Source organism: Siphateles boraxobius, unplaced genomic scaffold (genome assembly GCF_051911475.1).
Source record: "Siphateles boraxobius isolate OS27281-9 unplaced genomic scaffold, OSU_SipBor_1 55, whole genome shotgun sequence".
Lineage (NCBI taxonomy): Eukaryota > Metazoa > Chordata > Actinopteri > Cypriniformes > Leuciscidae > Siphateles > Siphateles boraxobius.
In genome coordinates this window covers 3,899,378-3,912,194 of record NW_027509181.1, presented here as the reverse complement: position 1 = coordinate 3,912,194, position 12,817 = coordinate 3,899,378, and the positions used below count along the sequence as shown (strand labels likewise).

The 12,817-nt window shown below is 35.6% G+C and overlaps 1 protein-coding gene across 1 annotated transcript; it reads right to left on the bottom strand.

Annotated features, from left to right (window-relative positions):
- Positions 1 to 34: 34 nt before the first annotated feature.
- On the bottom strand, positions 35 to 5,042 carry lsm5 (LSM5 homolog, U6 small nuclear RNA and mRNA degradation associated). Its single transcript, XM_077205928.1, has 5 exons — positions 4,953 to 5,042; positions 2,789 to 2,884; positions 2,427 to 2,454; positions 1,622 to 1,694; positions 35 to 267 (listed from the first exon to the last, which is right to left on the bottom strand). The coding sequence occupies exons 1-5, from the start codon at positions 4,996 to 4,998 to the stop codon at positions 235 to 237; spliced, it is 276 nt and encodes a 91-aa protein (XP_077062043.1). The 5' UTR covers positions 4,999 to 5,042; the 3' UTR covers positions 35 to 234.
- Positions 5,043 to 12,817: the final 7,775 nt, after the last annotated feature.

Here is a 12,817-nt window from a genome sequence, read left to right as displayed (position 1 = left end):
ATGCTGTTATACAATGAATTCCAACACAGTCCAGTTAGTTTTATTTGTTTTATTGTAACAAGCAACAAATGTTTACAAAACCATTTTGGATCACTTAAAGAATAAAACAACTAATGTGGAAAAACTCCCCTCATGAAATGAAAATGTCTCTTTAAAAAAAAAAAGTGATCCAATTCTTCCATGAAACAGGAACATAATTTGTACATTTATTTTCTGTAATGTTCTACACGTTTCTCAAACTTCTGGTCCTTCTCCTCCTGGAATCAACTGGAAAACAGCAGAAACACATGGTTTCGTCATATAACAAAGTGAAGTGCCATGTTGATTAGCGTTCATCTATTAATGCAATTTTTTATTGTGTTGAGTTTTGGTAATGTTATGAAATGGAATATATGGTCCATTTCGACAGATGTAACAAAACAAACAACATGAAATTTGCAATGGGTTAATAATTAGTCTTTCTATAGCCTTTATAGATCTAGGCAAAGTATTTCTTTTAATTATTATCTGCAATAAGAATGGAAATTGCTGCAATTGGAGAAGAAACTGTGGCTCTTTTTTTTCATTCATCATAAAATGACTTGTGCCTCATAATACGCAGATGAAACGCCATAAACGCTGTTTGTGCTATCTTGCGTTCGGATGCTGGTGTTTGGGATTGGTCTGTTGGTTAGGCCAGTTATCCAATCCCATCCTCAGAGTTTGTTGTTGTGCATTGAGGGATTTATTCAGTAAATGTGAATCCATCATAGTTTATGTGCATGTCGTCTTAATGGATAAAAAAATGTATCCACCTCAATTGACCTTTAGTTACTGTTGATATGTCTGAAAAGCAATGGTGCTCTCATGCCACACATCATGTTCACACGCAGTTTAAAATACATCGTGCAACAGAGGACACAGACAAAACAGAGCACGTTAGTTTTGGTATGAAAATTTCAGCAGTTTCAGAAAGAAATTCAAACAATAAATATGGTTTTGTGGCTCATTAATGTGTCGTGACAGATCGCTGTGGCGCCTCAGTTCAAGCGGAACGTGAACTGATCACCTCTTCCTACTAGTTATCGCACAAAATAAACATGCATGAACATCAGAAGGTATGTTGTTTCAACCACGGAAAGACATCTGTACACAACATTTCAGGTTGAAGTCCACCGACGTTAATCAACTTAACTCCTGTTTGTTTGTCAGACAAAATGGTAGATTCGGCATTATGATTGGTCAGATAGCCTGTCAATCAAACTCCCAACTGAATTGAGTGCATACGTTTGTTTTAATGCGCATTTTTTACATTTATGCACATCTTGGCATTTCCATCCAGCGTGAATAAAAATAGGTGGATGGAAACACATTCAAAAGATCTATCTTTAATTACAAATCTGTAAAATTAATGAGACTGAGTTCTTTGGGGCTTAAATGTTTGATAAATTCAGGTTACACATAAATTAAGCAAAATACTATAACTAAACAAAATAAACTTGCATAAGAGCTTTACTCATATCACCTGTATGCATATTCAATATTCATACACTAAATCTATCTCAAAGCAAATGTTGTCAATTCATAAAGTGTGGATTGATATTTAAAGATGATGATTTAAAGAAGAACTCAATGATCATACCATTGTGATGTTATTGCCATTGAGCAGAATCTGATCCAGTTTTGTGATTCTTCTTCCCTCTGGAGTGATTTCACTGTGACACAACAATAACTTTAGTTATGGCTCAGTAACAAATAATGTTTAAGTTTTCAAAAATGTAAATTTCATACATTTTTGCAAAATGATTATCGAATTACATACTTGATTTCATCATTCTAAAAATGTGGGACAACACAAAAAGAGGTATATTTTCCTTACACCTTGAAAACAATGTACACTAAACTCCAAATAAGTTTTTGAATATAAATATATAATATAGTATCACCTTATAATAAAATATAAGTATAAGGTTCCCATGGGGTTACTTAATATAACCTGAACAATGTAAACGTGAACATGTATTTCAGAAATTTCAATTATGCTTTTGAAACGTACACTGACATGTTGGAGACAAGGCAGGTGGATGCCATTTTTAGGGGAAACAAAGCAAAGACACTCACGAAACACAAGGTAACCTCAAGTGAAGACAGGATTTCTTTCATTTCAAATGTTCCATTTTTTTCTTCTTTTTAACACTGGATGTTTTAAGGAGATTAAAATTTGTTGGGATTTTCCAAACTCTGTTTGAACCCTGTTAATAAGAATCCATGGTGTCTGGCCCCCAAATATCCCAGAGAAACATCTAGCCTACATTAGAATATTTTTGATATCATGTGTATTTAGTTGTATGTTTGTGAAGTTTAAGACAAAGAAGTTGGATGCATAAATAGGGTAAAAAATTATTTTGCATATATTTGACATGTTTTGGGTAGGAACATCTACTTACAACTCTGTCACATCCTCAAGGACCATGTCTGATTAAAAGAATCAAGAAAACATCACAAAGAATGCATTACATCATGAAATGAGAATCTTTAGTACATTCCTGCCACACTTTAAATTCCATACACCTTCTCTTTCTTCACATCATGTCAGTAGAATTGCTAGAGAAGTAATTTGCTTTTTTATTACCCTTAATTAAAACAGTAACAATGGCATTGTAACAAATGTAAGAGAGTCTCTTACATTTATTGGACAAATAAGTGAATGTGTACCTGTATTATTGGCTATTTGTATTTTGCTTAATTAAGTTAAATCTAATACTAAAATATTATGTGTCAGTGGTTTTTCCCAGCAGTTAAAGGATACTGACAAAGTCGTCGAAACCAAGCAGAGTTCCCACAATCTCTTTATCGTTCTTCATGACGATGTGAATCCGAGAGCCAATGCATTTATCCACTAGCTCTGAAAGACATCATACAAGTCATGACAAACACAATCAAAGACAACTGAAGTAGTGTGAGACTGAGGCTGTGTGATGTTTGCAGTATGCAATGCATACTGTTAAGAATGTGTAAAAGCTACCAGATGCAAAGACACACATTATCTCACAATGTGTTTCACTTTCCGAAACGGTGAATAATAAAGCAGTTATATCGGCTGTCACGGTTACGCCTATAGTTCAAAGGGTTTATGAACTGCAAATGTATCATTTAATCTTCAACAAGTTTGACATTTATACTAATTTTAGAGTTAATTATATTTGGAGTTTGCAACAAAAAAATTGCTGTATAATTAGAGAAGTCACAGACAGTTGTGTGACAAGAAGGTGCGTGTGATATGACAATATTAGATTGTGAACGATTAAAATGTCTCCAAGACCCGCATTTACAGAGAGAAGTAGTATCACGCTACAGTGCACATTCTATCAGTAGCAGTTGTAAGGCTTTGCCGATGGTCCAACCTGTATGTGTGTGTATGTGACACATTCAAATGTCCTATTTAGCAACATGGATAAAGAAACGGAGTTGGTCCCTAAAAATAATTCAACATCGGTATTATCAAGTTTAATCCTTGTAATGACGATATTCATGAGAATGAGGGACACATTTTTTAACAAAGTTTCATGATTTTTTTTTTATTACTTTACTTTTTAAAAGAAATCAAAAATATATTTTTAAAAACAACAATGGAAAAAATTGAAAAAGATATTTCAATATAATTTTCACAAGTTGAAATTTAGGGGTTAGGGTTCAGGACATCCCCCTCCCAATTGAAAGTACCCAATAAATGATGATTGTATAGGCTTTATATTAAGCTTACTTACATTTTAAATATTATTGTGGGATTTAATAGATAATAGAAGGATCTTAGTAAACATTTAAAATTTGAATTTTGACAGCAGTTATATATGCCTAATTGCCTATACATATATATAGGCCTATATATATACACACACAAATTAAATTAGAATACGAACATAAGTAAATTAACAAATCTAACAGTACAGTATTTATGAGAAAAACTATATTTGTGATGTACATGAAACAAAAGTAATATTTTGAAATTATTAATGATTTTTTACAGTACAAATGGGTTATTTTTTTATACAAGAAACTGTATAGATCTTTTTTAAATTTTAGGATAGGAGTCCCTCGCATGATGATGATCTTATTTGGTGGTTTGTGGCATCTAAAAGATTGAAAATCCCTGCTCTAGCATATGTGCAAAAAAAAAAAAAGTATACTTTGGGCTTTAGCGGGTTCCAACTGGGACAGGGCCCATGAAGGGGCATTCATCGTGTCATGCATTTAAGATAGAAACATAAAATAGGCTAGATAGCCCAAATAAAACAAATTATTTCCATTACACGAGAGTTATATTACGAACAATAAACCAAAATAAGTACATCTGAATTCAAAATGTATTATAATGTATTATCACTTATTTATAATTGGTATCAAAACTAAATATTTTTGTTAATGAAAAATCGCATCTCTAAAAATAACTGCAATTTGCAAAATCATTCATACAGAATTGCATTTTACAATGTTTCAAATCAACACGCCCCTTCAAACTTCAAAGCTCAGCAACTGTCGTCTATCATCTAGAATTCTGAGTTTACACACTTGTAAAAAAGACTTTAGTCGTGATGACGCTTGGTCATACATGTGTTTGTAACTCGTAATTAATATACTTGAAAGGCACATCAATTAATGAGATAACATTAGCCTAATTGTGAATGACTATGGGTGCGAATTCGGACACAGACACAGTGATGCAGGCACTTTAACAGAATTCACCCATACTGACTGTAGGGTCTGATTTCAGTTTATATCCTACGCTTCATTTGAATTAAATAAAATGTTTCAACGATTATGCCTATAAACCGTTTGTGTACACGTGTGTCCAATAAAATTAAAAGTACTAAGGTTTGAATGCGACTTACATGGAACTCAATGCTCCCTACTACAACAACTACAAACTTAATCCAACAAAGCAAACAATCAATTAAAACGAAAGTCGCACATACCGAGAGGTAAAAGCTGCGAAGGATTTGTCGCTGCTACTGCCGCCATTTTGATATTAGACCTGAATAATCGGTCGCCGGAAATGAATGACAGACACGAGCAATCGATGTCAGATAGTTTGAAACGCGCTTGGCTGGCACTCACCAGCGGGAGGTGCTGCGGCTCTTCCGAAGTTTGAGTTCGTCGTTTAAGACAAAAGATAGTAGACAGTCATTAGCAAATACCTCCAATAACAGGTTCCTTTTTTGGTACCATTTTTTGTATGTATTTGTCTACATAGTTCGTTGTTTTGTGTTTTCACATTACTACGGAAGCCCTAAGAGGCCATGGAATGTTATCCAAAGTTGTTATCTCGGAATCACAACTAAATTTTCTCGTTATCTCGAGATAACAAAAGTTGTTTTCTCGTGATCACGACATAATTTTCTCGTGATCTTGACATAACAAAAGTTGTTTTCTCGTGATCACGACATCATTTCTAGTATGATCTCGAGATTAAACCGCTTTCTCGAGAGAAAATCTCGCACCTTCTCTGAATGTTGTGTATATCATGGTGCAGCCTATGTGCGAGCTGGCGTCTTTGAGTTTGAAATCTCCTTCATAAAAGCCCGCAGAAGAGATGGATTTGCATTGAGAGAGAGGGGTGTCCCAGAGGAGAACCTGTAAAAAATGGAGGAAGATAAGGTAGGCCTATGCCACTTGCTAGATTAACATGGTGTTTATTTGTGCTATTGTAACTTCTGTGTTGAAATGGTCGACTTGATAGCACCTGATTTGAAAAACAATAGGCCCTATGTCTTAGCGCGACGAGAACACAACACATCCAGTAATATCGGATTTGCGAATCAATTACTTTTTCAAATTAAGTCATCATTATTTATAACGTATTATACAATACGGATTGTTTCAAAGCAGCTTTAAAGGGATAAACAGTAAAATAATTATTCAAATATGCAAAGAGAATTCTTTTCATAATTCCACTGTAAAGCATCTGTAAAGGAGATACGATTTTCGATTTCCACCACTAGATGTCGCTGGAAAACTAGAAATCACTGACTTGTGTAATTGTTTGCTCTTTATATTTGTATGTATATGCAAACCATCCCCTATAGTTGGGCTTAATAAGTGACTTCTCAACCAAATGGTTGAGCACATTTTGAGTCACTATATTTCATTGAGAGGAGTACCTAACTTAACTCAAACTGATTGAGCCATCTCTACCATCTGGTTGAGGTATGTTATGCTAAAAAAAATCCACTAGATGTCGCAGTGTGAATCAACAGCACTTGTCACAACACTTCTTCTAACATGGATGTCAGAAACAAATAAATTACCCGAGTCATGTGATCTGTTTTTGGTGAAATTTTGCAAGCTAAGCATTTTTTTTTTACATATTATACTATAAGAGCCCTAACTTTACAAAATTATGTTACTTGGTTCCATGAAAAAAATTAAGTATGTTTTTAATAATTTTTCAAAAACATGCTCAACCAAACGGTTGATTTGGCACATAACGGTTAACCGTCACCCCCTTTTTGAGAATGGACATTACAATGCACTATTAAAACTTGGTTGTAATTCAAGAATGCTTTGGAATAAAGACCTAAGTTTGGTCTTGTTTTAAAGAAATCAGTCAGCAGATTATTGCTGAAGTAAAAGCACTTCAAAAAATTAAAGTATGAAAAAGTTATGGAAGTTTTAAATTTACATTAAATCAAATATACTGTACTTAATATTTTTTCTTTTATATAAAATATATATTTTACAAAATATTTTTTTACTATAAAATTACTATAAAACCAAAGCCATATATCTAACCAAGTTGTGTTCCAAATTTGAAGTTGATATCACAAAATTGAGCTACCAAGATGGCAGTTATAAACAAGTTAGAAGACCCAAAGGTGGTGGAACACGAGAAATTGTTGTTAAAAAAGAAGACACTGTGTCAAATATTCTGGATATCGGGAGAACAATTTTTTCCCTGATGGTGAATCAGCAAAAGGGAATGCTGATGATTTCAACTTTATGGTTTGTGTCAGTGGGTCTGAAGAACCACTCAAAGAAGTTCAGACAATTGGCGGCTTGTACAAGGCAACACATTACAAAGTTCTCAGACTGTATGTGTGCGAAAGACTGAAAGATCAGGATTCTGATCAGAGTGATGAAACTGACAGGAATCTGACTCTAAAGAGACCCCGGCTTACTTCCATGCCAGACGTCACTCCATGTACTTCAGGATGCAACAATCAGACCAGAAGTCAAACTTTGCATTCCCCCTCCTTCTACGCCTGTAAGCTCCTATGATGATGTTCTCCCATCTTTTGATGATGAAGTGGTGTTTCTGGGTAATGATGTGAACACATCTTTTGATATGGTTTCTGACACGCTTGTATATTATTCACCTGTACATGTTGATTATGTGGGGAACGAAACATTTGTTGAAACAATACTGGAATCAGTTCCATCCGAGTCAGATTCAGTCTTCATTCCAGGTAGCACATTCTATGAAGTTACAGATTCTGAAGGAACTGTGCCAGAAGTGCCTCAAGATTCACCACAGACAACTGATTCCCAGGAGCCAATGAACAATGACTCGTTCTTTGGAAATCCAAGACATTTGACTGAAAGTGAAACAGTTATGATTCGCAGAGTTCACTGTGTAAGTGATATGATTCAAGCTTTCTCAGATAAAAACATTCTGCATGCAAATGTAACATTTAAACGGGTACTCGAAAATGGTGAGGAGGAAGCTGGCATTGGTGATGGAGTGTTCCAGGACTGTATTACTGAATTCTGGGAATTTTTTGCAACAAGAACTTGTGGAACAACTTACAAGATACCTACTCTACATCACACTTACCAAGAAAGCGAATGGGAAGCTGTTGCACGTATTTTTGCCATTGGATGGCTACGCTTGGTTACTTGCCAATTCAGCTAGCACCTCCTTTTCGAAAAGAAGCACTGTCCCTTCCTTCATCAGAAACCAGTCTTATGGAGGTGTTTTTCAATTACATTTAAAGAAATGAGTGAGTTTTCAAAAAGGCCCATTGCCCACACTTGTACACAGCACCCGGAGCTGGCGAGCGACTACAGCACCTATGCAGAATTTAGGGCAGAGTTTTGCTCTGTGTTAAACAGTGGAGTGTGGGTCATGGAAATGTCATAGACATATGAAGGTTAAAGTTGAAGTGCCTGCATAAAAGAAAAAAATGTCTATGAGTTGCTAAATTATCATTATAAACTCAAGGTAATGTTATGTTATATGCTGTTCATGAAGTTGAAATAGGAGTAATTTTAAAAAAGTACCGAGAAAGAAATTGAGTGGTGGTCAATGAATTTACATAATTTTAATATTATTTTAGTTATTTTGAATGGGACAGTTTTATGTTCTCCTGTCAGGTTTTTATTCCATGTTTACACTTTTTCCCATTTATATATCCAGCACTAAATCTAAATCTATGGTTGAAACAATATTGTTGCACATGATTTTTTTTATTTGCATCAAATGATTCATATATTTTTGTAAACAATAGTGTACTACATTATCATTATAAATTGAAAGTAATGTTTTCATATTATATCCAGTTCATGAAGTTAAAATGGGAGTCATTTTTAAAAACTATTGTGAATAGAATGGTTGCCTATGGGCTTTTCAATTTTACATTATTTCTAATAGAAGTTGAGTGGGTGATTTATATGGGACAGTTTTGTTTTCCCATCAGGTTTTTCTTCCATGATTATTTATACATCCAACATTTAGGCTAATAATCTGTTGTTGAAGCAGGAGTTGCACTTAAATAGTTGTATTTGCATCAACTGATTCATTTATTTTTGTACACAGTTGTATGGATCTTTCTATTGCTGTCATATTAAAGCGAAGTTCTTTGACTCATTCTTTACTGTACTTTGTTTCTGTTTCCATTAGGTGACAAAATAAATAAAACATTAAATTATGAAACTAAAGGGTATAACCTGCAACCTAGAAAAAAATAACATTTCATGTTTACACACAAAAATAATTATGGCATATTTTCTAGATTGTGACGTCTATAAACCTAAAAGTTCTCTAACAAGAGGTCGAATGTTTTTGTAGAGTCTCAATGCCTCTGTGGCTGCTGCACTTGGCTGTAGATTATTCTCTTCCATAACAAGAATGCAGAGGTCATAGAAGTCATGATCACAGGGAATGTCTGATTTCCACAGGCAGATATTTTCATGGATAATCACATCCAATTTTTCAGCACCTACAGGTTTCAAGTAGTCTTTTGATTGATAAAGTTCTGGTAAGTTGTACATGAGGAAGGGTTTTCGAACATTGCTACGTCGGATTCGATGGTTATTCCACATATTACAACAGTGTCCAGTTCATCCTAAAAACAAACCATATTAGTAGGCCTATTCACACTCCAAATAATAAACACATAAATGTATCCATTTTAGCTTTAGACAGATTTAGTTAAAATGTCTGCCACCATATCAACTGTAGGACAATAATAAATAATTATTTTGCCGTCATTCAGTACAGATCGAACAAAATGGTTTATTAGACAAATGTTTATTAGTTTGACTGATTGTTTTTGTGATTTGTTTAACATTTATGAACTAAAAAACTGTAAAGTATGAAATATTTAGTTTAGAATACTTACATTTTATCTCGCACTTGACATAACTCAACATAGAAACTGAAGCACGTCGAGTCACTCTGCTAAAATTCGCGCTCTGATGCGACTGTAAACATAAAGCCCGCCTACTTTGATTTGATTGGTCATCCCAAATATTCTGACATTGACGAGCAGTGACAGACCAATGAGGCTCAGATGAACATACACACACACTGTCCTCTTTCTGACGTGCTCGGCGCCGCTGCGGATTGAAGATGAAGAACGCGCTGAATCTGATTATAACTGTAGCGAACACGAATTTGTGTAGCCTACACTTAATCACAAATTTATAACGCAAAGTATTGTAGGAAAAAGGCTAAATGAATGCGATCTTTAAGACAATTTTTTAAATACTCAACGGGCCGGATTCCAGCGGGCCGTAGTTTTCCCGCCCCTGCTATAGCCATTAAATAAGCGCATTTAGTTTCATATTTGTTAAAATATTATAATGTTATTTTTTCCCATGTTGATTATGAAAAGTGAACAGCATGAGTAAGATAAGATGCGCAAATATGGGTCAGACATGATTTTGACCACTTCATTAAGTTTTGTTTTGTAGAAAGCCTTTCTTTAAAGTGAATTTCGTTTTGAATAAATTGTATCTTAATTTTAATAAATTTTTCATCAACCAATTGCCTGGATTTAATCAATAAGAAGCAAATATAGCAGACAATTTAATCCTTAGGACATGGAGGCGCCAGCGCATTACTTGCATTGCTGAGATAGGCCTATGTCTTATTCATGTGTTCAGGTGGCTGCTAGGCAGTTGCTAGGGTTTTCTGGATGGTTGCTATGGTATGATATGGTCTGAGGCTGTTTTGTCTGAAGCCGCTTCGTACGATACCTTTATGTCTGATGACTTTTTGTCTGAGGCTGTTTTGTCTGATGCCGTTCGTCCGATTCCTTTATGTCTGATTCCGTTTTTCTCTGAGGCCGTTTCGTCTGCGCCGTTTCGTCTGATGCCTTTATGTCTGATGTATTTTTGTCTGAGGCTGTTTCGTCTGATGCATAATTGTACGAGACCTGACACCTGACACTGTTTTTCCTGAGTGAGACCTGAAGCTTTTCAGTCTGAGACCGTGAGACGCGATGCCGTTTTGTCCAATGACTGAAGCCTTTTAGTCTGAGGCATGATGCCTTGTCTTCATATGTCTGAGGTCTGAGGATGTACTAAAATGTACACCGTAACACCGTATGCAGGGTTTACTGAAGCAGTAGAACTTGAACATCAATTGCCATAAACTATGCTACTTAATTGCAAAAAACAAACAAAAAAAAAACTACTAAATCTGTTTCCAAAAACCATAATTGTCTAGTAGCATTTAGAAACATGAAATAAATTAAAATATTAGAGCTTAGCTTAGATCTGAGCGATATTATTTAAGTGCTGAATGCCGCGGTCTACTACTTAACAATGTGTGTAGCCTACGCCGCAAATGTGATCACGAAATTCAGCACCACAGCAAACGAACAGCGACCGATCAACCAAATTAAAAAAATTGCGAAAGGGAGAGATGAATTCACTTAAAATTTTATTTATTTATTTCAAATACATTAAAAATAAACTATTATTTGAACAACCTACATGTGCGCGATTAATTAAACTCTCATAGGGTTAGCCTACACAAAAGCCTTTAGCATTGACCGCAAAATATTTTATATGTAAAGCAGATAATGCCTGATAAAAAGCAGTATATCTGTACTGAATAGCAGGCTATAAGAAGATAATAGCCTACCAACAGCAATAATAATAAAGGTCAATTGGACAGTTGGGCTATTGGCCTAATGCTGAGCCTAATTGGCCTGAACTTGCCAAAAGAGATGTGCCCCGTTTAAATTGTTTTGGACAAATGGTCAAGATAAATTAATAGCAGACTTAACAACAGTTACCTGTATTAGTGAGAGGAAACAGAACCGTATGTGACATTTGTCAGTTGCATCGCTGTGAAATCACCAGTTGACTGCAGTTCTTTGAACAAATCCATCCAGTAATCTGCGTTTTGTCGTCTGTAGATACCCCACCAGCTTTCTATTCTCTGGTTTGCTGGGCTTGTTCCTTGAAAGACACACGGTCCATGGACAGTTCCTGTTGAGTCTTCACGAAGAATCTCTTGTAGCCTGTTGACGTGGACATTTTCGGTACCAAAATTGGATCTGATTATTTGAGAACAACCGACTCTTTCAGCAACAGCATGGATATAATAACCAGCAATTACTCTGGGATTATTATTGGTGAAGTAGGCTTGCATCCAGATGATGTGCCTCGAGAAACCATCAATGCACCCGTTAACTGCTATGCCATACGGCTTCAATTCGTCGTAAGAATCCATATGCCATAGATAGTTAGGGCCTGGCACTCGGTAATGTCGTCTCCGCAACCTTCTCCCTCTTCTTTCCTCCACACCTGATGGATCCAGACTTAACTGTACCTCTCTGACCATTTCTCTGGTCAGCCCCAAACCATTTAATCGGCATCTTTCAAACATCATTCTGTAGCCATGCAGACGTCCCGGTCCCTGAAGTTGGCTGGCAATGAAACTGACTACACGTTCAGGGTCGCTATATTGTCTTCTACGATAAAGTTGCAGACCTGACAGCCTCCTTCTCAAGTGTCGGACACTAATGTGGAAGTCGTCAATCACTGACAGACAGAGAGCTATTTCATTTTAAGTGAGTCCGTTATCAAAGTAAAAGCGAATGCGATCATCCATGATGCTGCTTTATTCAGCTTTATTCTGCGTATTCTGTTCTTGCCAAGAACAAGTCGTGATCACAAGAAAACAACTTTTGTTATCTCGAGATAACGAGAAAACTAAGTCGTGATCTCGAAATAACAACTTTTGTTATGTGAGATCACGAGAAAATTAAGTCGTGATCACGAGAAAACAACCTTTGTTTACACATGGATTACACGGCCCTGATGTGGGCCGGACCTGGGCCAGCCCGACACTATGTTGCTGTCTGGGTTGGGAAAAATTAATTACATTTTTTCAACTAAACCTGGAGAGTTTTGTAGGATTTTGAAACTTTTAAAATTAAGTTCTATACACATGGTCTGGTGCTTTTGAAACCATACAATCAATACAAACATGCAATATAAAATCCAATTTTGAATTGTTTACCCTGGTGTTTGCTCAAGCATCCAAAGAATCCATCATGGCTGGACTGCTGAGGAACCTGATAAGAGACTGATCTACTGAAACTGT

Excerpts from the sequence above, each read along its gene's own strand:
- lsm5 (XM_077205928.1), bottom strand. The coding sequence starts at position 4,998 with ATGGCGGCAGTAGCAGCGACAAATCCTTCGCAGCTTTTACCTCTCG. Across the intron at positions 2,885-4,952 it reads TTCGCAGCTTTTACCTCTCG|AGCTAGTGGATAAATGCATT; the intron begins GTATGTGCGACT and ends GATGTCTTTCAG. Across the intron at positions 1,695-2,426 it reads CTTGAGGATGTGACAGAGTT|TGAAATCACTCCAGAGGGAA; the intron begins GTAAGTAGATGT and ends GTTGTGTCACAG.